Here is a 26,782-nt window from a genome sequence, read left to right on the forward strand (position 1 = left end):
GGGCCTCCTCTTCCTCGCGTCCCCTCGGTCAGGCGGCTCGGCCCTTCAACATCAGAAGTGGCCACCGCGCCGGCTCGGAAAGAAGGCGAACACACAGCCCGGGACGCGCGCTCTCTCAGAGTCGGCGGAGAAGCCGGGACCCTGGAAGGCTGCCCCCGCGCGGCGCTCGGACGCAAACCAGCTACCGAGACCCAGACACCGCCTCCACCCGGCCTCACGCCCGCGGCCCCGCCCCCTGCTGCCGCGCGTAGATAAACGCTGGGCGACTGCGGCGCTGCCGCAGGCGTGCGGCGTGCAACTCGCAACCAATGAGATGCCAGGAACCAAAAGCAGTGACCAATGAGACGCTGGGAGGGCCCGGGTGGCCGACCAATCGCGACGCTGCGCACCCGGATGTGCTTGCCAGTTCTGAAGCCCATCTGTGGGCAAGTGTGAGGGGCTCCGCACGTGGGGCTGGGGCTGGGGCTGGCAGCCGGCAGGAGGGCTGAGCGTGTGTTTGGTTCAGTGTGTCGTGCGTGGGGGTGGTGTGTAAGCATCGTCTCCTTGGGGTTTGAAGCGGGGGAGAAATCAATGTGGTCATTAGTCGTGGAAAGAATTCCACCTAGGGTGCCGGGACCAGCGTGCGTGGAAGCCCATCGGATGGTACCTCACCGGGACTAGGAGAGACGAGCCTGGTCGGACAGTGGGAATATGAACCTCTTACCTAAGAGCTCCAAGGAGTTTGGCTCCGTGGACTATTGGGAGAAGTTCTTCCAGCAGCGAGGAAAGAAAGCTTTCGAGTGGTACGGAACCTACCTGGAACTGTGCGGCGTGCTGCACAAATACATCAAACCCAGGGAAAAGGTACGCGCGGCCTGGCGGTCCTGAGTGTGTGCTCGGGAACGTGGCAGATGATAACTTTACTCCTGGTGGATAGAGACAGGCGTGAGGGCGCTAATTGGGCCCATGTTTTCAGGCTTCTCCGCGTCATTCCGGCCCAAAGTAGGCAATTTAAAAATGTTCTTGTAAAGGCTTTCGGATAACAGACATGCGGCGCCCAGCTCACCGCTGAACTAATAGGCTCATTGGGACAGTGACTTCGTTAGTTGGGCAACCTAGGTATGGCCTCCTAGAGAGACCCTGTGCTTTTCTGTCACCGTCCATCCGTGTAGAGCAGACAGTACCTGTGGCTTTACTGACACAGGAATCTGTTAGCCAAATCGTTGTTGTGGGCACACTGAATTGCAGGCACTGTGCTCAGCCCATAAGCAACAAGAGCAGCAAGGCGTAAACCTTGGCGTAAACCTTCCGGAAGTGACAAGTGGTCAATGCAACGACGGGGTGGATAGAGATGGAATTGTACTGGAGGTAGGAAAAAAGGAAGGGAGCAAACTAACCTTCGTGGAGGATGTGCCAGACATGCTGGGTGCTGCGTGTGTGTGTGTGTGTGTGTGTGTGTGTGTCCAGGAGTTGAATTCTCATAATAAACTCTGTCAGGTTCATTCATGTAGGACATGGAAGCTGAGGCTCTGAGATCCAGTTTCTTGCCCAAGATCATACATGTAGTATGTGGTCACATGGGAGTTTAAACTCAGGCCCATCTAGTCCCAGCGTATGCACTTCTCACCAAACTTTTCCAGAGATGGTGACATTGGGATGGAGCTTTGAAGGATGAGTGGGCGATTGCTCCATAGAGAGGGAGGCAACGACCCGTCTTTTAAGCTTGGCTTTGGAAAATAGCGGAATACCTTAGGTGGACCTGAAGGCATGAGTGGAATAGGATTTTGCCACAACTAGGTTTTCAGTAGTAAAACAGGAGATTTGAACTCTACTGTATTTTGATTGTGTGACTTCCTATCAGTTCTTGAGTAATAAATGCTTTCTTCAGAGAAAAGAACAAACAGGATTTGTTTGTTTTTGCAGTATGGAAAGTCTATTTATACATAACTTGCATTGTTGTGGCTGAATGTGGTTTTCACTTGTGAGTTTCTCTAACCATTAGTGTTTCAACATAGAGCCTAGAATCACCTCTGTAACGGTGCTCCGTCCTGTGCATAGCATCCGCACCTTCTGAAAACTTGCACCAGCCAAGGCGAGACTTGATCCCGGGAAGTACGTGCAGGTCATTCCGTTGCCTTGATCACTTTCGTCTTGTTGGCTTTTTCCCTCAGGTGCTGGTGATTGGGTGCGGTAACTCAGAGCTAAGCGAACAGCTGTATGATGTGGGCTATCAGGATATAGTGAACATTGACATCAGTGAGGTGGTCATCAAGCAGATGAAGGAACGCAATGCCAGCCGCCGGCCCCAGATGAGCTTCTTGAAGATGGACATGACCCAGATGGAGTTTGCCGACGCTTCGTTCCAGGTGGTGTTGGACAAGGGCACCCTGGACGCTGTGCTGACAGATGAGGAGGAGAAGACCCTGCAACAAGTGGACAGGATGCTGGCTGAGGTTGGCCGTGTCCTGCAGGTGGGCGGTCGCTACCTCTGCATCTCCCTGGCTCAGGCTCACGTCCTGAAGAAAGCAGTGGGTCACTTCTCTCGGGAGGGGTGGATGGTGAGGGTGCACCAGGTGGCCAGCAGCCAGGACCAGGTGTTGGAAGCAGAGCCTCGGTTCTCCCTGCCTGTGTTTGCCTTCATCATGACCAAGTTCAGGCCGGGCCCTGGCTCTGCCCTTCAGATCTTTGAGCTCTGTGCTCAGGAGCAGGGCAAGCCTGTGCGGCTGGAGAGTGCCGAGCGGCTGGCCGAGGCGGTGCGGGAGCGGCAGCAGTATGCCTGGCTGTGCGGCCAGCTGTACCGCAAGGCCGGGCTGGGGAGTGTCTCTCTGGACTTGTGCGATGGGGACACAGGGGAGCCACGCTACACCCTCCACGTGGTGGACAGCCCCGCTGTGAAACCATCGCGGGACAATCATTTTGCCATTTTCATCAGTGAGTTGGGATTGCGCCCTCTCTTCCCTGGAGGGGCTGGCTCTGAGGGGCTGGGGCTTTGGTGGTGGGTGTGGCTTGGCTGGTTTTATCTTGCCGGGGGTGGCACTTTAAGAAGTGAGACCAGCCAGGGCGTGAGGGAGGGGGCACAGCAGCTATCCGGCTACCTGCTTAGATTTGGGGCTTATTTCTTCACATCTCCCTTTGGAAAGGCCTGATGACATGTGAGAATGGATTTGGTAGGGAGGACAGAGAGTGACACAGTTAAGTATAGGTACGTCTCATATTGTAGAGATAGGAGTTACTTTGTCACATGGAGTCATGGGAGTGACAGAGTCCCAGCTCTGGAGCCTGTGAGCTGTGTGACCTGGGGACGTTTCTGTGCTTCTCTGTTGAATATAGGGAGAGTCGTAGCTAAAGAAGTGACTGTTTGGGTTTCAGTTCTGGCTCGGTCACTTCCTGGTGGTGTGACTTTGGACATTCCTTTCCTTTCTATGCCTCAGTTTCCTCATCTCTAAAGTAAGGTCAACTGTGTTGTGTAGTTTTGAGAAGTGTAAACTCTCTCAGAATGGTGCCTCACACATGGTAAGTGCTTTATAAACATCAGTGTCATTATTGAAGGGTGTTAAGTGATACCAGATTGGCTCAGTAATGATCAGAAGAGAGAATGAGGAAATGCCTTCAGAAGTAGGAAATTGTGGACAAAATGCAAGATTTTGAAGTCATCATGCTGGTAATTTGCTGACAACTGAGCCATTTTCCCAAGTATTCCATAATTCTACCTGTCCACCAATGAAAACAAATAATAGTACAGCGGATACAGCCATGGAGGGTGGGGCTGGACTGCCTGGGTTTGAATCCCAGCTTCCCCATTTAGTAGCTGTGTGAACTTGTGCAAATAGCTTAACTTCTGTGTCTCAATTTCCTTGGAGTCGTAATATTACTAGGAGTAATAATACTACCTGTATCTTAAGACTGTTGTGAGTAATGAATTAGTTTCTGTTTATAAGTTTCTTGAAATAATGCCTGGCATGTAACAAGCGTTAGTATCATTGCTATTTTTTTTTTTTTGCACTAGGTACCTGCCTCTCTCCCCTTATATACATGTAATGTGGGACCTACCATGTGTCTGATGGCTTCTTTGCTCAGGGAATTGATAGCCCTCACTGGGTCACAGTTGGAAGGGTTGCTTGTCCTGTGCAGGGCCTGACTCTCTGCTCTGTAGTTCCTATTGGCTGGGGCTTGAACAACTCTTCCCGGGACTTCGTGTCACCAGGTGCCTCTTTCCAGTCCCCCAGGGTCGCGAGACCGAGTGGCTCTTTGGCATGGAGGAGGGTCGGAAGCAGCTGGCAGCCAGCGCAGGCTTCAGGAGGCTGATCACCGTGGCCCTTCACCGAGGTCAGCAGTACGAAGGCATGGACAGCATCCAGGCCGAGCTGTCAGCCAGAGTCCTGGAGCTGGCCCCTGCCGGGATGCCCACCCAGCAGCAGGTAACAGAGCTTCGGCAGCAGCATACACGGATCTCTAGACAAGTCGTATTAGCAGCCAGGAAGGCGGAGGGTGTCTTGGAAGGAGCTAGGACCAGTGTCTGTGCCCCTGTCTATTCCTGGAGGGCATGTCAACAGCTGCGAGCTAAGTGGGCAGAGCTTATGTTCTCTTGCCCCGGGCAGTGAGAGGAAGGTGAGCGGTGGCTTTTCTTGAGACCATTGAGACCCAGGGTAGCATCTGTGTGTGGGGGGCCTCGAGACTCCTCATAGATGGCATGGAGGAAATGCTGTCCACCTTGCAGGCTCCAGCTCTTTCTACTGTGGATTGTACAGACTGTGTTTCTCTTTTCCCTCTTTGTGCAGGCCTTCCTTGACCATTTTCCTTCTTAGAATCCTTATTATCTGATTGGAGAATGGAAAAGAGCCATACAGCTTAGGTTAGTTTTCAGGATATTAACATTGCTGGTAAGGAAACTGAAGGTTTTTGCCAAAAGAGTGATGTGGTATTGTCCATTGACACTGTCTTGTTCCATCCTGCTCAGGGTCGCAAAAAGGTGACTTTATTGCAGGTACTTTATAGTGAGGAATTTATCTTTGACAGGAAAGCCAAGGTGCCTGGAGGCCCTTTGCAGTAGTGACAGATCTGAAAAGATGAACCTAGACCCCTGGTTCTCACCTGTGCTTCTGCTCACTAGGCTGACTTGTGTTTACAGATGAATGTGTGTTTGATTCTTCCTGGCAGACTTTGCTATTGGTCCATCAGAGATATAGATCCTGTAGGGAGGTTCATTTGTGACCTTCTCTCCAGGGCCTGCATGTCTGCAGAGTCAGCAGTCCCTGGGATTCTCTTGGAAATCTTTAAAAAGAAATAGTTGTAGGGGCACTTGGGTGGGTCAGTTGGTTAAGCATGACTCTGGATATTGACTCAGGTCATGATCTCATGGTTTGTGAGTTTGAGCCCGCATGGGTTCTGTGCTGATGGTGCGGAGCCTGCTTGGGATATTCTCTCTCTCTCTCTCTCTCTCTCTCTGCCTCTCCCCAACTTGTGCTGTGTCTTTCTCTCAAAATAAATAAAAACTTTTAAAAAATTAAAAAGAAATAGATGTAAAGATTGGGAAAGGTTATGGAAAAGTCTAGGGGGAAAATATAGTTTTCTCTTAATTTTTTTCTCCTGTTTAGAAAAATGGGGGAAAAGATGTGAATAATTGAGGGAAGGGAGAAATTAATTCAAACTTGGAATGGTTGCTTTCCCTGTGGATTTGTTATCTTTATCCCTGTTCTGATTCCTTCTTTCATAGTTAGCCCCCTGCTGTGCATTCCCTCTAACATTTATGGAAAGCCCTTTTAAGGATTCCTATTGAAAAACTCATGTTTTTCTTTTTCTTTTTTAAATTTTTTAAAGTATATTTATTTATTTTTGAGAGAGAGAGAGTGAGCGAGCATGGGCAGGGGGTGGGCAGAGAGAGAGAGAGAGAGAGAGAGAGAGAGAGAGAATTCCAAGCAGACTCTGTGCTGTTAGCGTGGAGCTTGACACGGGGCTTGATCCCACGAACTGTGAGATCATGACTTAAGCCGAGATCAAGAACTGGATGCCTAACCGTCTGAGCCACCCAGGTGCCCTGAGAAACTCATTGTCTTCTTAGGGAGAACCAATTGGATTTCACTAATGGTTTCAGGGATCTTTATGTGTTCAACTGGTTTTCAAAAAAGTGAATTAAGCCTTTTGTGATCTATCGAAAAGCTGTAGAAAAGTTCTTTAATAGAAAGGCAAGTCTTTAGGTTCTTGCTGCCCAGAAGCTTGATAGGAGGATTCCATGACAGGATTAAAATTTCTCCTGTTTCTTGATTGAGCTGGTGTTTGACCGTATCTCTGTTACATCTTCAGGTGCCCTTTCTGTCTGTGGGTGGGGACATTGGGGTCCGGACCGTTCAGCACCAAGCCTGCAGTCCCTTGAGTGGCAACTATGTCGTCGAGGACGTGCAGGGGGATGACAAGCACTACTTCCGGCGGCTGATCTTCCTCAGCAACAGGAATGTGGTGCAGTCAGAAGCTAGGTTGCTGAAGGATGTGTCCCACAGAGGTGAGGTGTCATCACACATGACCCAAGCGGTCATGGCATGGACTCTCCACTTGGGGTGGTCAGAAAGTGTTGGGAGCTTGGCCGAGTTGTAGGACAGACCTGGGTACGTGTGATCAGAGGCTCTTCGAGTTGTCCTATTACCATCTGGACTCAGTCTAAGTGACAATAAACAGAACAGAGGTGTGTTTTGTTCTTGAGCAAAGACTCTGAAATGGTAAGGAGCTGGGGTGGTAGCTTACCAAATAAATGTGATTGTCACTTTAATGCCTTCAGCGTAGAGGCCATCTGTTTCGCACATTGCTCCTTATGCATCTGTATATTCATTCAGTAAGGCTCTATGAGGGGAGCCACAAGCATGGAGGGTACAGGTGAACCCTGCCCTCCTTCACAGCACACCCCCTAGCATGTTTTAGAGAGGGCATTAGAGTTGGTGGGTACTTAGAGGTCATCTAGTCCAGTGCTATTCAGTAGAACTTTCTGAAATGGAGGGAGGGTTTAATATCCACTTAGCTGCCCAAATGGTAACCGTTAACCATATGTGGCTGCTGAGCATGTGGAATGTGGCTGGGGTAACTAAGGAACGAATCTTTAATTTATTTAATTGTAATTAAGTTACATTTACAATTCAATGGCCACAGGTGGCTAGTGGCTACAATATTGGACTGTGAAGATCCAGGCCAGGTCCTTTAGGATCCCTTTTAAGCAGTCTCCCAGATGCCACTCAGAAACTCCCACTGGTGGGGAAAACAAGAGTTTGTTTCACCTGCTATGTTCGCCAGTTGTGTATGTTTGTATTATAAAAGCAGTACTGCTCAGTGTAATCCGTTCGAAAATCAATGTATACAGTGAAAAATGAGCATCTATTTACTATATACCAGAGGGAAGGAGTGGGGCCTTTATAGGATTTTTCCCTTTGGTGAGCACTTGTGATTTCCTCGTCTAGCAGGGCAGTGTGCATTACTGTCTGTATGGTACAGTGGAGGGATGATAGGCGTTGGAGACAGGCAGTCCCGGGTTCACATTCTGTCTGCACCTCCTACTGATGCTGGGACTAATTATTAACTCTTCAGATCCTCAGTTTTTCCATCTGCCTAATATGGGAATTATAAGGTCGTTATAAGAGTTAAATAATTAGAAGTTGTAGCAGAGTCATAGAGGAGGTAATTAGTAATTTTAAGTCCTTCTCTAAAAGGATTTGTGAATAGACTTACCCTGTTAGTGGCCTTATGTCTCTCAGGGCAAAGGGGCTAGGACTCCTCAGTTTAGTTTTCCCAGGTTTTTGGGTGTGTTTTTGCCACTTATCCTTTTTTGAGTCTCTGGTATCCAATGGTATGTGTTAAATGTTTAACAATTGTATTTTGGGGGCAAAAAGCCCTGATGTATACTGTTTGCCAATTTCTGTGGCATAATAAAGGCCACCACAGGCAGATTTCAAACTACCAACATGTCAACCGTGTCACAAAATTTGTGTATATTTATCAATTGGGTTCTTGAGTTGGACCAAGCTAGCTACAGCACAATGCTGCTGGTAAGTCTTGCTTTCCCCGGACTGGGGTGCTAAGCATAGTACCTCATTATCTCTATCTCTCATTTAGCCCAGAAGAAACGGAAAAAGGACAGGAAGAAGCAGCGGCCCGCTGACACTCCGGAGGACCTCCCTGCAGCCCCGGGGCAGTCCATTGACAAGAGTTACTTGTGCTGTGAACACCACAAAGCAATGATTGCTGGCCTTGCCCTGCTGAGAAGCCCGGAGCTGCTCCTAGGTAAATGGGGTGCACTGCCTCCCAGTCAGGGCAAGTAAGGTTACAGACCAGTCTGACAGCAGCCATTGCAGACCAACAAATGCACGTGTATTTATATCTTTCTTCTTCCTGACCATCTTCTAAGTTTATCAGTCACTTTTCCCTCAAACTCAAATTGTAATCTTGAAATGGCTACATGTGTTGATGTCTAAATTCTATTAGAATTTTATTAGAATTCTATTAGAATTCTATTAGAATTCTATTTTGTTCATTTATTTAAAATATTAAGGTATAACATATATTTGGGGAGATACATAAAGTACACATTATAAGTATTTCAGTTTTGCTGAGTGCTTGCATATGTATCTACTCCTGCAACCAGTGGAGCATTTAAAAATCATGACTCCAGAAATGGCCTTTGTACTTTAGGAGAATTTCTGGGTTATCAGTAATGCATCATTTGAGCAGCAGTTGCAGTTCTTTCTTAAATTTTTACTTAAACAAAAAGCTATGTTGTTGGTAGTACAGTAATAGCCGTATTACTAATAACAGGTTTGGATCTGACCACAGTAGCAAAAATGTTCATGTTCCTGTCTAGATTGTCACTGTCTTTACCAAGAGTCTTGTTGTCTTGTTGAATGTCTTGTTGAAACACCCTGTCTCGGTATTCTATGTCCCTAGAGTGTCAGTTCTTATGTTTAATCCTCAGACGTTGATCTATGTTTAACGTCTCCTTTTAGTGATTCTTTCTTGTTTCTTGTCTACTTCTATCCCCCTGTGTTTTTTGTGGTTTCTCTGTACTTAGGACTAGGATGTGGGCCTTTGTTTTCCTGTGATTTCTGGAACTTGGATTTATTGCCCTCACTTGGTTGATGTGTCTGAGAGGGCAGTTGTGGCCTTTGAGTTGAAAGCTGGGCAGAGGGCATTGCATCTACACTGCCTTGTGATCATGAGCAAGATGTTGGCTGTTGTCCCTCTCAATTCCTAGGGGGAGTCTAATGCTCATGGTGGGGACTCTTGGTATGATGTCAGCTGAGTGCCTTGGGACTTTAAGGGTCCCCAAAGAACCATGTACTGGTTCCTCTTCTGGATCTAGTAAAGGAAGGATTGTGAGGCCAAGGTTGAGTTTTCAGATGTAGATGTCAGATTGGCTCCTGCGTTTTTGGGATGAGACGGAGAAGCTAGGCCTTTAAATCTTGTATCCTCTGGGCAGAGCCAGTGATCCGACTCCCCCTGCCCTCTTTACTCTCCCCGAGGCTGGTACAAAACTGTTCATGAGAAGATAGTAAAATGATGCTTTCTTCCTTTATTGCAGAGACCCCACTGGCATTGTTGGTGGTAGGCCTGGGCGGGGGCAGCCTCCCTCTGTTTGTCCACGATCATTTCCCGAAGTCCTGCATTGATGCTGTGGAGATCGACCCCTCCATGTTGGAAGTGGCCACCCAATGGTTTGGCTTCTCCCAGAGCGACCGGATGAAGGTCCACATTGCAGATGGCCTGGACTATATTACCAGCCTGGCGGGAAGAGAAGGTACTGCAATTGGAGAGCTCGGAGGGATGTTGAGGGAAGAGTAATCCAAGCTTGGCAGACCTGCAAGGGCTTCTAGAATTCCTCTGTAAGAGAGCAGCGTTAGGATCGTCCCAGTCTTTCACCTGTTCATTTCTTCATTCATTGGTGGACATATCGATTCAGTAAATATAGAGTGCTAGCCATATGCTCAATACTGTGCTAGGAGAACTCACTTCTGGGACGCCTGGGTGGCTCAGTTGGTTAAGCGTCTGACTCTTGATTTCGGCTCAGGTCATGATGTCATGGTTGTGAGATCGAGCCCGACATTGAGCTCTACGCCAGGCGTGGAGCTTACTTAAGATTCTCTATCTCCCTCTCTCCCTCCCCTACTCTCTCTCTCTCTCTCTCTCTCTCTCTCTCCCCCAAATAAATAAATAAATAATAAAAACAACAACAATGAAAAACCCCACACCGTTTCTGCCCTTGTGGCACTAACAGATCAGTGGGCTTCTCTCCTGATTCTCTTCTGACCCTGTGTCGTTGCCACTTCCTCACTTTCCCATGGAACCTAACGTCTGTAGTCAGGTGAGTAGAAGGGGAAAAAGATTTGGGGTGTGTGTCAGGAGGTGTTTTGTAAATCTTTCAGCTGGAGGTGAAGCCAGAGATAGCGTGCGTGTAGCCCGGTGACTAAACCTGTGGGGCGCTGGGCAGTGGCTGCAGACGGGTGTTTGGTGGTTGTAACCACCGGGTAAGGGCTGCTCCGGGCAGCGCGTGAGTAGAGCCTGAAGATGCTGCTAAACATCCTACAGTGCCCAGGACGGCCACCCACGACAAAGAATCGTCTGGCCCCAGATGGCAGTCGTGCTGAGGATGTGAAACTCTGATATAGATGCCACTCGGCGGGGATTCTGATGGAGTGAAGGCTCCGTTTTGCTCTAATGATTCGTATCCCAGACGGAGGACAAAAGGCATGTTAATGTTCTGCAGTCGCTCCTCTGGTCCTTCTGCCACTTTACATGTAGGCTCCCGTGACTGGTGCTTTCCGGAGTGTGTGTCCCTCAGGGAGAAGTCAGTCAGGCTGGTCCAGGTTTAAGGGAACCTGGGGAGCTTAGGCCACCCACCCTTCCTGGCCTGCCCGTTCCATACCTGATACTCTGGCTCTCGCTGGATTAAAGTAGCTCCCAGGAGGGTGTGGCAAATCAGGATGCCGGGGGTGAGTCCTTTGGTGCTGGGTGGACAGATGGTGCGTTCACGGTCATTGCAAACTGAACTGAACTATATCAGAGTTTCACAGGTTACCTGTCTGAGTCTGGGGCCAGTGTGGGGGCCCAGGACCAACCTAGCCAATACATGGGAAACACTTAAAACCGTGCTAGGCTCCTGGCAGGCACTTTGTGCGTGATGTGTTGCCATTGTGATTGCCTGTCGATCAGTGTTGAACAGCCTGGCGATCATGTCTAACAGCCACCTTCCAGATTGTTGGAGGGCTCAGTGCTACAAATGTGGGCAATGGTCGTCCTTGGACTTTGATGAGCCAACATGTTCTGCTAAGAAACCAAAATGAGATCTGTGCTGTGGATACTAACAGGCTTGTGGGAGTCCTAAGTCAAGATTTATTAATTAATGAATAATCATTATCATAGTCTCAAAGTTTGCTAAAAGTCAGTAGCATTGCAGACTTACCCCTTGTAAAAGACATTCCCATCATACAAAGGAGTGCATCTGGTTCATAATCAGGTCTTTCTCACCCATTTAGCAAATCTGTCTTTCCTGAGTCACCTGTTGTTCAATTAACTAGAAAAGATATACCAACTTTAATTTGAGAACGTTTTTGTCCTGCAAACATTTGCTGGGTCAGTCCCTAAAGGCTTAGGCAGCTGCTTTGCCTAGATCAATGGTTCTCAACTCTGCCTGTATTTAGAATTACCTGGCAGTTTAAGAAAAATACCAGAAGCTTCCCATCTCCCCTCCCCATCTGTTCCTTCCCTGTCCAGTGTTTTTGACTCAGTTTATTAGGAACGGAGCCCAGGTTTCTAAGTGTTTAGAACATTCCCAGTCTCTAATGTTCTGCTACGTCAAAATACTGGTACAAATGGACCCTTCATCAAGTAGTAATCAAGCTAGAGGACACCATTAATGTGTTTGGAAGCCTTTTGAAAGTGCCTCTTTTTTAATGTTTGTTTATTTTTGAGAGAGAGAGAGAGAGAGAGAGAGAGAGAAAGAGAGACGGTGCGAGCAGGGGAGAGACAGAGAGAGGGAGACACAGAATCTGAAGCAGGCTCCAAGACGCAGGGCTTGAACCCACAAACCATGAGATCATGACCTGAGCTGAAGTCAGATGCTTAACTGAGCCATCCAGGCACCCCTGGAAAGTGCTTTCAAATGTGGAAGAAGGTGAGATGAATGCCCTGTCTCTCAGGTGGGGTGCTCACAGTAAAACCCTGACTGACAACGACTCCCCTGACAGTGACATCAGTGCCCTTACAGGCGAACCACAGCCTCCACGTCATCCTAACTGAGCCGCTTGCGGCCCCCACAGGTCACAGGGGAGATGCGGTGTAGACGTGTAAGTGGTGTCAGGCAGAGACTTGTTTGCTTCTCTTTCCCAGTGCGGCCCCACTACAGCGTCATCATGTTTGACGTAGACAGTAAGGACCCGACACTGGGGATGAGTTGTCCGCCGCCGGCTTTTGTGGACCAGCCTTTCCTGCAGAAGGTCAAAAGCATCTTGACTCCTGAAGGTAGGAAGACAAAGGTTGGGGAGGGAGGAGGGGTGGGTCCTTTAAATTTGTTTTTCTTTTCAAATGAAAAATGCTCATGTCAGAAGTGTGTGGCTCAGTGAGTTGCCCCAAATTGAACACTCTTATTTATTCTCATCAAACACAGAACATTGCCAGCACCCCAGAAAGTCTACCTCTTACTTCCTTCCAGTAACTCATTCTCCTCTCAAGGATAGTGACTATCCTAACTTAAGTTAGCACAGCTTAGTTTTGCCCATTTTTGTTGTTTATATAAATGGAATCTTATGGAATGTGGTCTTTAAGTGTTTGTTTTCTTTCACTCAATATGATGTTTGTGAGATTCATCTATGGTGTTGTGTTTATATTGTTCCTTTATATTGCTGTGTAGTGTCATCGTGTGACACATTCGTGTCTCCATTCTCCTGGTTGTATTGGATTATTTGGGACTTTTATAAGTAGTACTGACCATAACGTTCCAGTAGATGCCTTTTGGTGAAATAGATTTGCAGGTCTGTTGGGCATATATGAAGGCTTGTGGTTGCTAGAACATAGATCACGTGTATGCTCGAGTTTTCTAGGTGCTGCCACACAGTTTTACAAAGTGAATGTAGCAATTCACATTTCCACCAGCTTGGTCACGTTAGCTACCATTTGATTTCTTTCCACATGCCCTGGACTAGGCAGAATGGTATTTCCTCTTCATAGCAGCCCATTTTCAAATGAGGAAACTGAAGTAAAGAGACTTTGCCAAGGTGACACAAAGCGACAGCTGGAGCTTCAGCCCAAGTCCTTGTGACTTGGACACTGCAGCTCTCCATCCATATGTTGACAGCCTCCAAGATTTTTTTTTTTTTTTTTTTTTTTTTTTTTTGGTGTCAGGTACTTGGGTGAACAGAGATATTCAGAACCTTAATTGTCACAAGTCAGGTAACATTGGCCCTCTGATTGGCCCTCTCATTATGTACTCCATAAGGTACATGCCAAGAACGTAACATCCCTGTGTTTGTTTTTTTCCCCTTGGGGATATTAATTCTTTCTCAAAGCAATTCTTTGGGAAACTGAGGTGTAGAGAATGATAAAATAATTTGTTAGCAGCATGGAAGAGGAAAAAATTAACTTGAAGTTTTCTCATAGTTCACATATTCCCCACGCTCTTCTCTCTTTTTATGTGGTGTATTCTGTGCAAACTCAAAGCACTTGTGTTTTCTTAGCCCACCAGTGTCCCTGGGGCAGGAATTGGTATATTTCTAAGCGCGGAACGTTGTCTCCGACGTGTCCCCTGATCTGCAGGATGTGACTCTTTCCTTGCCACACCCTAGGTGTCTTTATCCTCAACCTTGTGTGCCGAGACTTGGGGCTGAAGGACTCAGTGCTGACCGGGCTCAAGGCCGTGTTCCCTCTCCTGTATGTTCGGCGAATTGAAGGTGAAGTAAACGAGATCCTGTTCTGTCAGCTGCACCCGGAGCAGAAACTTTCCACGCCAGAGCTCTTGGAAATGGCCCAGGCCTTGGAGCAGACCCTGCGGAAGCCTGGGAGGGGGTGGGATGACACCTACATACTGTCAGAGATGCTCAAGACCGTGAAGATCGTGTGATTGCTGAGGCCGGGAAGTCTGCTCAGCTTCGTGCCGGACTGGCCTTGGGCTCCTGGCCTGTGAGAGATTGAAGAAATATAATGCACCATATTTTTTAAGCCTCATATTTTTCTTGGTTTCATACTCAGCTGCATGCGACCTCCAGCTTAGCGAGGTTGCCTGAAGATCTGGGAAAATAAAAAATGTCCTTCCCGTCTTGTCCTCTTTAGTTCCACTTTGTTGACCCCCTCTGCTTCCCTGTACTGTGTCCTGGAGCAGGATTCCCAGCTGATGCCTTAACGACTATACAGCAAGCTCCTTAGGATGGAAGACAATCAACTTTGAGCGCTGGTTTGCTTTTGCTTTATCTTCCTCTTGCTTCTGTAGGAATGATCTCCAGGGAGATAGCACAGCATTCTGTGCCAAAAGACTGTAAAAAGAGCAGGATTCCCATAGATGTGAGACAGATTTGACAGAACATCCACTCTGCCTCCCTCCAGATAGAGCTGCCGCTGACATCCCGAGTTTTAAGAATCCAGCTAACCCGCTTTACTAAGCAGCTTTCCCCAGCTATCCAAACCTTGTAGCCTAAGCTGTTCTGTTCTCGGCAGAAGGGGTGGATATAAGTGGCCCCCATAACTGTGTATGTCAGAGACAGAGACTAAAGTCCGTCTAAACCGACTAAAGTCGGTTTACTCACCTTCGCTGAGTGACAGCTGCATGTGGGACCCAGCGTAGAGAGCTGTGGTGGAAGGAAAGGTGGTTAAGAATGGGCAGCAAACATGGATTAGCAATAAAAATTAACATGTTCCAATAACTCCTTAAGTGATTTACGTAAGCTGTCTTATTTAATGAGATAAAGGAAAGTTAAGCCAAAACTACATCTAATCCCAGATCTCACTGGAGCCAGAAGCATCAAGCTTGTACAACTGTGAAACCAGCAGTTCTGAGATTGGCTTGAAGTTCATCTCTCCTAATGATGCCAGGGCTGACTTAATGAGCAGTGCCATGGAAAGTACACCTTGTCGCCCTCCACCACCCCAGCTTGCTTCACAGGCCCTTTAAAATGGACTCTGAGCTCTTGAGGTGAAGCATATTTCAAAGACAGGGTGTCATCCATACAGAATGGTGTCAGCCCATTGAAGAAGGATGTGAGGACAGAGTAGAATTTTTGGATTTTACCCATTATAAAAATTTGGTGTTCCTTAGGGGATGATCTACCCTGGAGCCATCCCGTGTCATGCCCCTGCACCTCAAAGGGCCCTAGTTTGGGAATCCTCCACTGTTTTCTACTCTGTAAGTTCATGCAAGGTTAGGATAGGTGATAGGGGAACAGGGTCTGAGTCAAAGGGTCTAGTCTGACTGCCCTTCAGTCCTCTCTTTCTAGCTGTGCTGACTTTTGAATAGCTCATTTGGGTGGCACAGCCAAACTAGGGAATTACCAGAGTGAAGATTAGATCTCAACTATGTCTGAGGGGAGTCGTCCTGGGAGTTAGGCAGGCTTGTTGGAGAGAAGCCTCCTTGGAGGTGGGAAAAGGCCTGCAGGTGTGCCAATAGTTGTGTTAAAAATCGGGGAAGTCTGGCTGTGAAAGAAGAGTGAAGCGGCTGATGCGTGCCTCCAAAGGCTGAAGAAAGACCAGTGGGCAGAAATCACAGTTGTGCAGCTCTCAGCCTAATTTCCTACAAAAAGCCTTGTGCCAATGGAGACCACTTTGCTCACTGGATCACGTGGTGGCTCGGGCCGTTTACTCAAACACTAGTCCTGACTCCCCTCACTGTGCTCCCTAAGTTGTGAGGAAAGGGGCTTCTGTGTACAGGCACTGCCCTTGGCCTGTATCCCATCTTTCTCAATGGAGAGCTATCCCCTCTTTTAGCGGGGTGGGGATGAGTTTCCATTTTCTTTTTATTTTTTATCGAGATGTAATTGGCATACCACATTAATTAGTTTCAGGAGTACAACATGATTATTTGTATATATTGCAAAATGATCACCAAAATAAGTTCAGTTAACATCTAAGAGCTATTCACTTTTACATGGATGACAGGCAGATGAGTCTTTATGAGAATTTTGCCTAACTAGGCACATGAATTCTGGAGTGGGGGAAGCCCGTGAACTCAGACACCTTCCAGACTAGGCAAGTAACATGAAGTGAAGTGAGACGTAAAACATAAAGGCTGGGAAGAAACCCGCGGCAAACCAGAGAGGAAGTGCCCCATCAAAAGGCAGCAGCTGTTCTGAGTGAGCACTGTCCCGGAGCGCTGTGCCAGCACTGCTAGATCTTTTAAGACAAGCAGAAATCCTGAATGTATCTGTGTGTGTGAATATTAAAATGTTGGCCAATCAGGAAGTATCTGCAAGACCTATGGGCAGGTAATTTGCATCTTCCACTCTAGGCGAGCGTCTACAGAGCGCTTGAGAATCTGGCATACACCCAGCTCTGAGTGAGCATAAAACAGGGAACAAGCTGGGCGCCTGGGTGGCTCAGTCGGTTAAGCGTCCCACTTGGCGCAGGTCGTGATCTCAGAGCTTGTGAGTTTGAGCCCCCCGTTGGGCTCTGTGCTGACAGCCAGGAGTTTGCTTCAGATTCTGTCTCTGTCCCTCTCCCTCTGCTCCTCCTCTGCTTATGCTCTGTCTCTCTGTCCCTCTCTCTCAAATATAAAATAAAACATGAAAAAAAAAAACATGAAAAAAGGAGGAAGATGATAGCTACCAGTCTCAAAAGTCTGGGTTATGACCTACATTTTCTGTAATGGCTACTCCTGAGTATAGATCAACTGCCATCCTTGAAGTAGTGCATAATTTTATTTTTATTTTTTGAGAGAGAGAGAGGGGGAGATCATGTGTGTGTTCTTGCTTGCAGGGGAGGGGCAGAAGGAGAGGGAGAGAATCTCAGGCAGGTTCCACTCCCAGTGCAAAGCCCTATGTGGGGCCTCACGACTGTCGAAGATCATGACCTGAGCTGAAATCAAGGGTCAATCAACAGTTGGACATCTAACCAACTGAACTACCAAGGTACCCCTGGATAGTGTACAATTTAACTTCCCAGATCTATTGGAGGCTGAATGATAATAAATCACCTTACAACCCTCTCCCCTTCCTGCAGGACCAGTTCTGCAACAATGTAAAATTGGTGACGCTGGCTATTGCCCCTTCTCCACCCTCCCCAACACAACAATTCTTCAGTGTGCCTCCAGTCTTCCATCATGGCTCAGCTTGCTAACTGAGCCACTTCTTGAGCCAATCTTGTGTGTAAACCAGTAGTTCTCGGCTTCACATCGGAGTCATCTGATCTGGTAATAATGGTTCCTACATATGCCTATGTTCTAATCTTCATAACCTATGAATATATTACATTACATGGCAAAGGGGAATTAACGTAGCAGATGCATTTGATTTTGATACTGTAAATCAACTAATAGGAAAGTATTCTTGATTATCTGGGTGGGCCCAACACAATCACAGGGGTCTTGAAATGTAGGAGAGGGAGGCAGAGAAGTCAATGTCAGACTGATGCAATATGAGAAAGGCTTAACTGATGGTTGTTGGCTTTGAAGATGGAAAGTCAGCCTCTAGAAGCTGGAAAAGGTGAGAGAACTGAGTGTCCCGTAGAGCCTCCAGGAGGGATTCAAATCTGCCAACACCTTGATTTTAGCTCACTGAGAACTCTTTTGGACTAATGCGTTATAGATGTATAAGATAATAAATTTATTTTGTTTTAAGCCAGTAAGTTTGTGGTAAATCATTACAGCAGTAATAGAAAACTAATAAACCTGGGAAGCTTTTTTGTGTGTCAACTCTTAGTAACTTTCAAATATGCAGTACAGTATTATTAACTATAGTCACCATGTTGTATATTACATCCCCATGACTTATTTTATAACTGGAATTCTGTACCTTTTGACCCCCTTCACTCATTGCACCTACCTTCTCAGCCCTTGCCTCTGGCAACCCCCAATCTGTTCTCTGTATCTGTGAGCTTGGTTTTAGTGTTTTGTTTTCTTGTTTGTTTTTAGCATTCCAGGTGTAAGTGAGAGCATATGGTATTTGTCTTTCTCTGACTTATTTCACTTAGCATAATGCTGTCAGGGTCCAGCCATGTTGTCTGAAATGGCAAGATTTCATTCCTTTTTATGGCAGAATAATATTCCAGTGTGTGTGTGTGTGTGTGTGTGTGTGTGTGTGTGTGTGTGTGTGTCTTCATTTTATTCATTCATCCAATGATAGACATTTAGGTTGTTTCTATACCTTTGGTATTATAAAGCCACAATAAATGGGGGGAGGTGCATATATCTTTTTGAGTTAGTATTTTAATTTTCTTCAGATAAATACCAAGAAGTGGAATTGCTGGATTGCAAGGTGCTTCAATTTTTAATTTTTTGAGGAACCACCACACGGTTTTCCATAGTGGCTGCACCAATTTACATTCCCACCAACAGTGTACTATCTGGAAAACTTTAAAAAATACTTAGGTCTAGACCCCACCCCCAGAGATTCTGATTTAAATGGTCTGGGGTACAGCCTATGCATCAGACTTAGCAAAAGTTTTCCAGTGATAACATGCAGCCAAAGTTGAGGAGCACTGAGGTGATGGTTATGTGAGTGGCTATGTTAATCGGCTATGCTATTCCCATTTCTGGCTTAGCTCTGACATGCAACCAGTAACAGTCACTTGATGGGAAATGCTCTTCTCCCACCTTGTCTAAAGAAAAACACATTGTGTTTGCTTTTACTCATAACACTCTCCTACCAGATGTGTTGGGGTTCCCCCCCACACACACCAAGCAATGCTCCAAATCGCCAACACCAATGAGGTGTCATACAGTTCAATTCGGATTGGACACTATCTGCCTGGGGTTAGTGCAGACCTAGAGACTGCCCCGCTCCTTGTGTGCCAGTCTCAAGATTATAAGTCTAAGTTGTCAACTGTGCTTCTGACTAACTGGCCATAAGTCAGAGGTTCCCATGCCCCCTTCAGGTTTGATAATTTGCTAAAGCAGCTCCCAAAACTCAGGAAGACAGTTAACTTAGATTACTCATTTATTTTAAAAGGGTATAATTCAGGAACGAGCAGACGGAAGAGACACACAAGGCAAGGTGTGAGGGAGGGGTATGGGGCCGCCATGCCCTTTCTGCATGTTCCCCCAACCCTTGCACCTCCAGGGGTTCACCCACCCAAAAGCTCTCAGAACCTGCACTCGGGATTTCTGTGGAGACTTCATCATACAGGTAATAGATATGATTGATGGTTAACTCAATTTCTAGCCCCTCTCCCTTCCCCAGAGATGAGAGGTGGGCTGAAAGTGCCAAGTTTCTAATCATGGCTTTGTCTTTCTGGTGAACAGTTCCCATCCAGGAGCCCACCTCATCAGAACAAAAGATGCTTCTGTCACCCAGGAAATTTCAGGAGATTTAGGAGCCATGTGTCAGGAACCGGAGTCCGAAACCAATTTGTATTTTGTATTATTTCACACACCTGGACACTTGTGCACACCTCAGCTCTTTGCCCTTTGAGTGGATGACAGTAGGGTGAGGAGGTCAGCTTGCTGCATAGGGTGGTTTTCTCCACAGAGCACAGCAGCCCAGTCCCCACTATAACTGGGCCCTGAGTGAACATCCTGAGGACCGCTAAGAAAACCCAAAGGCTTCAGTAAACCATAGGTAACCCAGCTTTTCTCTTTTCTCTTGTGGCTTGTCTTGCCATTTGGTTTCTACAAATCTATTGATAAGTAATGGTCGAGAAGTAGAATTTTTGAGTTTTTATATTCAATAGGATTTTTTTCTTTCTTCTTTTTTTCTTCCTTCCTTCCTTTTTCTTTCTTTTCTCTTTTCTCTTTTCCCTTTTCCCTCCCCTCCCCTCCCCTCCCCTCCGCTCCCCTCCCCGAGGCTGTTTTGTGCCAGACACCTTGCTTAGGAAAGAGATACAGCTCCTGATGTTACAGAGTACACTGACTAGCTTGGGAGGTAAGTTGCAACACATGATGAATGTTGGAACCACATGTTTTGGACCCACTGTTTTGTTTTCCCACTGAGCTGGTTCCTATGCTTTCCAGTAGATGGCACTAAAGATCACACAGAAGTTTGGGGTGTCTCTGAATTGGCCCCCGGAGAGCAGAACTCTTTTGAGAATCCTCATATCTCCTGTTTTTTTTCTCTTGTGCCTGAAGCCACATTTCTACCTTGCCTATTTTTCTCTCTCTTCACTCAATACCTTATCCACTCTGCTTTTCCACTATCACCCTTTCTGTCTTCCCATCCATATGGACAGATGATTCCTTCCAATCAAGGAGGGCACTGCATGGAGGCAGGGGTCATTTTGCCTCCCATCCCTGATTTTAGAAGCATTGGTGGAAATGGAGCAAAGGGATGCTGCTAATAGAATGTAAAAGAGCTTAAATCTAGGAAGCATATAAGAAATAAAAATACCTGAGCTTGCATATCAAGTTTTCTGCCAAGAGGTAAGCCATTTTAGTAGTAAAATAGTACATGTGGGAAAGGTTGGAAAAAATATAATTTGATTGAAATAATTGATTTGGATTTTTTTAAGTGCCAACCTACCTGTAGTGGTTTGACTAGTAGCCTCAAAAAAGTAATGCCCAAATTTTAACCCCTGGGTCCTGTAAATGTGACTATATTTGGAAAAAGAGTCTTTGCAAGTGTAACTAAGGATCTTAAAATGAAATCATCCTGGGTTAGGGCAATTTTCTTTTATTTCTTTTATTTGAGAGCGCACGTGGGAGGGGCAGAGAGAGAATCTTAAGCAGACTCCAATCGCACAACCCTGAATCATGACCTGAGCTGAAATCAAGAGTCCAACACTTAACCAACTGAGCCACCCAAAAGCCCTGAGGATTAGGCAATTTTAAATCCAAAGACAAGACCTTAGTAGGGGAAACAGAAAGGTAGGACACATAGGAAAAAAGACTATTGAAGACAGAGACAGATGGGAGACATGCATCCATGAGCTGAGAATAGCTAACAGCCACCAGCAGCAAGGAAAGAGACATGGAATGATTCTCCCTCAGAGCCTCTAGAAGGAACCAATCCTAACAGCACCTCGACTGAAGATTTCTGACCTCCATAATGGTAAGAGAGTACATTTCTGTTGTTTTAAGCCACCTAATGTGTGGTAATTTGTTTCCGTAGCCTTAGGAAATGAAAGCACTGCCTAAAAGGGTTTTATCTGTGCTGTTGCCCAGAACCAGAGATTATATGGCATCTGGGCCACATGCTACCTGCAGAGGTCTTTAGCCTTCATAGGACATTTCATATAAAATCTGGGTTTCTAGTTTCTTTTGAAACCTTGGAACTCTGGCGGTGCTGAGCTCATGTTCACACTTGGTTAGAACTGGTAAATATCTGTCTCATATAGCCATGTTTGTTACGGTCCCCCGTGCTCCCTTTCTGTCTCCTTCCTGCCTGGCCCTGCAGGCATTAGAGTTTGTAGCTCCTGTATAGGCACCAGGATTTGTTTTAGAATAAGGGGAAAGGAGCCCCTGATTTTATAGTCAGCAGTTTGGGGAGATTTGTATATATGGCAGCACAGTGTACAAGGTGGTTTCTGGTTGCTCAAGAAAACCACCTGCGGACCATTATCCGTATATGGATTCTAAACCATATCCCAGACCTCCTATATCAGAATCTTGGGTATGTGTGAGGGGTGACGGAATGGACATGGTAGAGCTCTAGAATCTGCATTTTTAAGAGCTCTGGAGCAATTCTGGTAATAAACAGGCCTTAGAACAGCTGCCAGAGGGCATTATCTTCTAGGACTAAGAAAAAGAGCCAATGTGAGTTTGTTATCCCACTGGAACTCTTTGAAGCATATTTTTATTTTTTTTATGGAAGCATTTATTATATTCAAAAAGGTAAATTTATATATTACGCATGAAAAACAAAGCTCAACTTTGTAGGACAGCTTCTTAGAATGTAAAGTTAAAATTACAATTGAATATACAACATTTCCTAGTGAAGTCTTTTCTCAAGAAAATTGGAATGATTTACCTTATTTTATGAAGGCAAGGTTTGAATTCATTAGGTTCTTCCTATTTAGATATCCATTAACCAAGAGCATCAAAACCAGGTAGTTCCTTTAATAAAATCATAGAAATGAACACACAATTAGTATTATAGTGATATATCTTACTTATCTAGGCAATCTGCTCATAAAAACTTTTTTCTCTCTGTTTTAATGGTGGGCGGGGACAAGCTGCAGAGATGGTTGATGGGCCTTATTGACCTGCAGGCGGAGCCTGCCGGGCACCGTCTTGTGGGCAGAGTACTGGTTAGGTTGCTATTTAATCCACAGCTCTGAAATAATGGGTTTCCAGCTTTCATCTTTAAAATAAGGCTTGGGTCTCTACCAGTCTCCGGAGGATGCTAGCAGACCGTTTGAAGGAATAAATTAGGAAATGTGAAGGTATTCACAGAAAGTTGTTATAGCAAAATGAAGTTACCATTATTTTGATCAAGGAAGGTTACATACATCTGGTGATTCTCCAAAGCATTGCATACAGATTCAATTCCCAAGTATCTTATTAAGTGATTTCTTTCTCTGATAAACATTTTATGGATGAACACTCAGTGCCATGAGCCACGCACTCTTCTATTGCACTAGAAATACTGCAGTGAGTCCGGATGCGGGGCTCGAACTCAAAGACCGCGAGATCATGACCTGAGCTGAAGTGGAATGCTCAACTGACTGAGCCACCCAGGCACCCCTCTTTTTATTATTTTTAAATGTTTATTTATTTTGAGACAGAGACAGAGCACGAGCAGGGAAGGGGGACACAGAGGGAGAGAGAGAATCTCAAGCAGGCTCCGTGATGTCAGCACAGAACCCTATGCGGGGCACCAACTCACTAAACATGAGATCATGACCTGAGCTGAAATCAAGAGTCGACGCTTAACCATTGGAGCCACCCAGGTGCCCCAAGACTATCTTTTTTCTGCTAAATTGCCTTTACACTTTTGTCAAAATCAGTTCTTCAAATATGTGTGGTCTATTTCTGGACTCTTTATTCTGTTCCATTAATTTACTTGTCTATCTTTATGCCAATGCCACTCAGTCTAAATGATTCTAACTTTGTAATAAGTCTTGCATTAAAATAGTGTTGTCTTCCAAACTTCATTTTCTTTTTTTGCTCTTCTGTCTTCTGCTTCCATATTAATTTTGAATTTGATTGTGAATATTCACATAAACAAAAGTCTGCTGGAATTTTGATTGGTATTGCATTGAATCTATAGATTAATTTGAGGAGAATTTACATAATTAAAATATTGAATCTTCTGATCCATGAGCACCGTATATCTTTTCATTTATTTAGGTATTTTTTAACTTCTCTCAGTGACCTTTTATAATTTTTAATGTACAAGTAGGATGCATCTTTTGTAAGATTTGTTTCTAAGTACTTCATATTTTAATGCAATTGTAAATAGTATTTAAAATTTTCAATTTGTGGTTCTTGCTAGGATAGGGAAATACTTCTATTCATTCATCTTATACACTGAAAGTTTGCTAAACTCATTTATTCCAGACGCATTTGGTTTTTCAGATTCCATAGGATTTTCTTCATAAACAATCATGTCACCTGTGAATAAAGAATTTTACTTTTTCCTTTTTACTTTTATACCTTTTGTGTGTTTTTCTTGCTTTATTAGACTGACCAGAACCTCTAGTACAATGTCAAACAGAAATGGTGAGATCAGACATCCTTACTTGTTCCTGTCTAGGGGGAGAAAACATTCAGCCTTTCACTATTATTAATGATATTAGCTGTAAATTTTTCATAGACACCCTTTATCAGATTGAGGAATCTACCTTCTATTCCCAGTTTACTGAAGTTATATATATATATGTATATATTTTTTTCTGGTTATATATATATATAAGTATATATATATAAGTATATATATATATATATATATATGTATATATATATATATATATATATATATACATACATATATATATAAAATCAGAAATAGTTGTTGGATTTTGTCAAATATGCTTTCTATATTTATTGAGATTCCCCCCCTTTTTCCCTTTTCTGTTAATATGGTGAATTACATTAGTTGTTTTTTAAAAAGCCAATCATGCATTTCTGAGAAAAGCTCACATAATCATGCATTATTCTTTAAAAATATTGTTTGATTAGATTTGCTAAAATTTTCTTAAGAATTTTTGCATTGATGTTCGTGAGGAATTTGAATCAGTAATTTTCGTTTTTGAAAAATGTTTGTTTATTTACTTTGAGAGAGCAAGAGTACCTGTGCAAGTGAGGGAGGGGCAGAGAGAGAGTGAGAGAGAGAGAATCTCAAGCAGACTCCATGCTTAGTGCAGAGCTGATCTATCCCACCAATATGGAGATCATGACCTGAGCCCAAATCAAGAGTTGGCGCTTAAACCAACTGAGCCATTCAGGCATCCCAGTAATTTTCTTTCCTTGAAATGTCTTTGCTGGTTTTGGTATCAGTGTAATGGTTGCTTTGTAAAATGAGTTGGGAATATTCTTGCGCCTTTAATTATCTGGAAGCATTTGTGTAGAATTGGAAATGTTCCGGGGTGCCTGGGTGGCTCAGTCAGTTGAGCGTCCGACTTCGGCTCAGGTCATGATCTCGCAGTCTGTGAGTTCGAGCCCCGCGTCAGGTTCTGTGCTGAGAGCTCGGAGCCTGGAGCCTGCTTCGGATTCTGTGTCTCCTTTTCTCTCTGCCCCTTCCCCACTCATGCTCTGTCTCTCTCTCTGTCAAAAATAAATAAACATTAAAAAAAAATAAATAAAAGAATTGGAAATGTTCCTTCTTAAATCTTTGATAAAACTTATTGGTGAATTCATCTGAGTCTTGAGTTTCCACGTGTTACAGTTTTAACTGTAATTTAATTTTAATTTCATTTCTCTAATAGATGTAGGGATATTCAGGCTTCAGAACAATTTTCCACCTGAGTGAGCTTTGATAATTTCTGTCTTTAAAGGAATTTCTGTCTTCTCCTTTGGTGACTTCAGTGATATATAACTTGGAATTCTTGAGGTTGTTCCTCAGTTCACTGATGCTCGATTCATTTTTTTCCTCAACCTCTTTTTCTCTGTGTTCTATTTTTAATAATTTCTTTTGTTGTATATTCAAATTTACTAATAGGGGACCCTGGGTGGCTCAGTCCGTTAAGCGTCAGATTTCAGCTCAGGTCATGATCTCGTGGTTTGTGGGTTCGAGCCCTGCGTTGGGCTCTGTGCTGACAGCTTTGAGCCTGGAGCCTGCCTTGAATTCTGTGTCTCCCCTCTTCCCACTTACACTCTGTCTCTCTGTGTCTCTCAAAAATGAATAAATGTTAAAAAGATTAAAAAAAAGTTTACTAATGTTTTCTTCCACGTTTAATCTGCCATTAATCCCATCCACTGTATTTTTCTTTCATCTCAGGAGTTTTATTTATTTATTGTTTTAATTTATTTTTAATTAATTAATTTTTTAAAGTAAGCTCTAAGCCCAACGTAGGGCTTGAACTCACAGCCCTGACATCAAGAGTCACATGCTCTACTGACTGAGATAGCCAGGTTCCCCTCATCTTTAGTTTTCATTTCTAGGGGTCTGTTTTGGGTCTTTTTATATCATACAAATCTCATATATTTAATCTCTAGCTTAATGTGTGAAGTACAGTTATAATGACTTTTTAACGTCCTTATCTACTACTTGTACCATCTTTACTTTTTGTAGTTGGTTTTGATTGATTTTTTTCTCCTTGTTGTGGGTTGCTTTTTTCTGCTTCTCTGCCTGCTTGTTAGTATTTGATTGGATGCTGAGCATTGTAAATTTAAAATTTTAGGGTGCTGGATACATTTGCATACCTGTAAGTATTCTTGAACTTTATTTCAGATGTAATTAAGTTACTTGGAAACAGTGTCTTCCTTTTGAGTCTTGCTTTGGAGTTTTGTTAGTCAGAAACACACAGGAGTGTTTAGCGTAAGGTTGATTTTATGCCCCACTATTGAGGCAAAATCCTTCTGAGTAGTCTAACTAATGTCCCATGAATTATGGTTTTCCACTTGGATGAATTACTCCTGATCCTATCCATGTGAGCTCTTGGGATTATTTTCTGATCTTTATAGTCCTCTACTGAATACATGAGGAGACCCTCTGCCTTGCACATTCTAGTCCCTTGATTTGTCTGGGCTCTCCTATGTGTATGTTTAACTCACAATATCTACCTATCAGTGTCATGGCCCAGAAACTCTCTCAAGACAGTAAACTGGCTCAATCATAGAGCCCACCTCATTTGGTTCCCATCTCCCAGGGCTCATTTTCCTTTATTGCCTGATGTCCAGTGTCTTGAAAATTATTGCTTCATGTATTTTGTCTTGCATTTTATTTGTTTCAAGTGGGAGAGAAAATCTGATCCCTATTACTCCGTTCTGTTGGAAGTGGAAATCATAGCATGTAATTTGATCCTAATAACCTTGTTTTTCAGTGATTTTTTTTTTAATTTTAATTTTTTAGTTGAGAGAGAGAATACTCATGAGTGGGGGAGAGGGGCAGAGGGAGGGAGGGAGAGAGAGAGAGAGAGAGAACACCCCACACAGGTTCCATGCTCAGCACAGAGGCCAGTGTGCGGCTCAATCCCACGACCCTGGGATCATGATCTGAGCAGAAACCAAGAGTTGGATGCTCAACTGAATAAGCAATCCAGGTGCCCCCAGTGAGTATTTTTTACATCTGTTTTTCACAAGAGAAAATTTTGGTTTAGAGAGGTT

The 26,782-nt window shown here is 44.8% G+C and overlaps 1 protein-coding gene across 1 annotated transcript; it reads left to right on the plus strand.

Annotated features, from left to right (window-relative positions):
* Positions 1-440: 440 nt before the first annotated feature.
* Positions 441-14,260, plus strand: METTL13 (methyltransferase 13, eEF1A lysine and N-terminal methyltransferase). The gene is made up of 8 exons (XM_042925975.1): positions 441-843; positions 2,151-2,910; positions 4,198-4,397; positions 6,280-6,475; positions 8,071-8,238; positions 9,533-9,748; positions 12,337-12,468; positions 13,788-14,260. Exons 1-8 carry the CDS (start codon positions 691-693, stop codon positions 14,060-14,062), a joined length of 2,100 nt encoding a protein of 699 aa, XP_042781909.1. The 5' UTR covers positions 441-690; the 3' UTR covers positions 14,063-14,260.
* The last annotated feature ends 12,522 nt before the right edge of the window (positions 14,261-26,782 follow it).

Source organism: Panthera leo, chromosome F3 (assembly GCF_018350215.1).
Source record: "Panthera leo isolate Ple1 chromosome F3, P.leo_Ple1_pat1.1, whole genome shotgun sequence".
Taxonomy (NCBI): Eukaryota; Metazoa; Chordata; class Mammalia; order Carnivora; family Felidae; genus Panthera; species Panthera leo.

Excerpts from the sequence above, each read along its gene's own strand:
- METTL13 (XM_042925975.1), top strand. The coding sequence starts at position 691 with ATGAACCTCTTACCTAAGAGCTCCAAGGAGTTTGGCTCCGTGGACTAT. Across the intron at positions 2,911-4,197 it reads TCATTTTGCCATTTTCATCA|TCCCCCAGGGTCGCGAGACC; the intron begins GTGAGTTGGGAT and ends GCCTCTTTCCAG. Across the intron at positions 12,469-13,787 it reads AAGCATCTTGACTCCTGAAG|GTGTCTTTATCCTCAACCTT; the intron begins GTAGGAAGACAA and ends GCCACACCCTAG.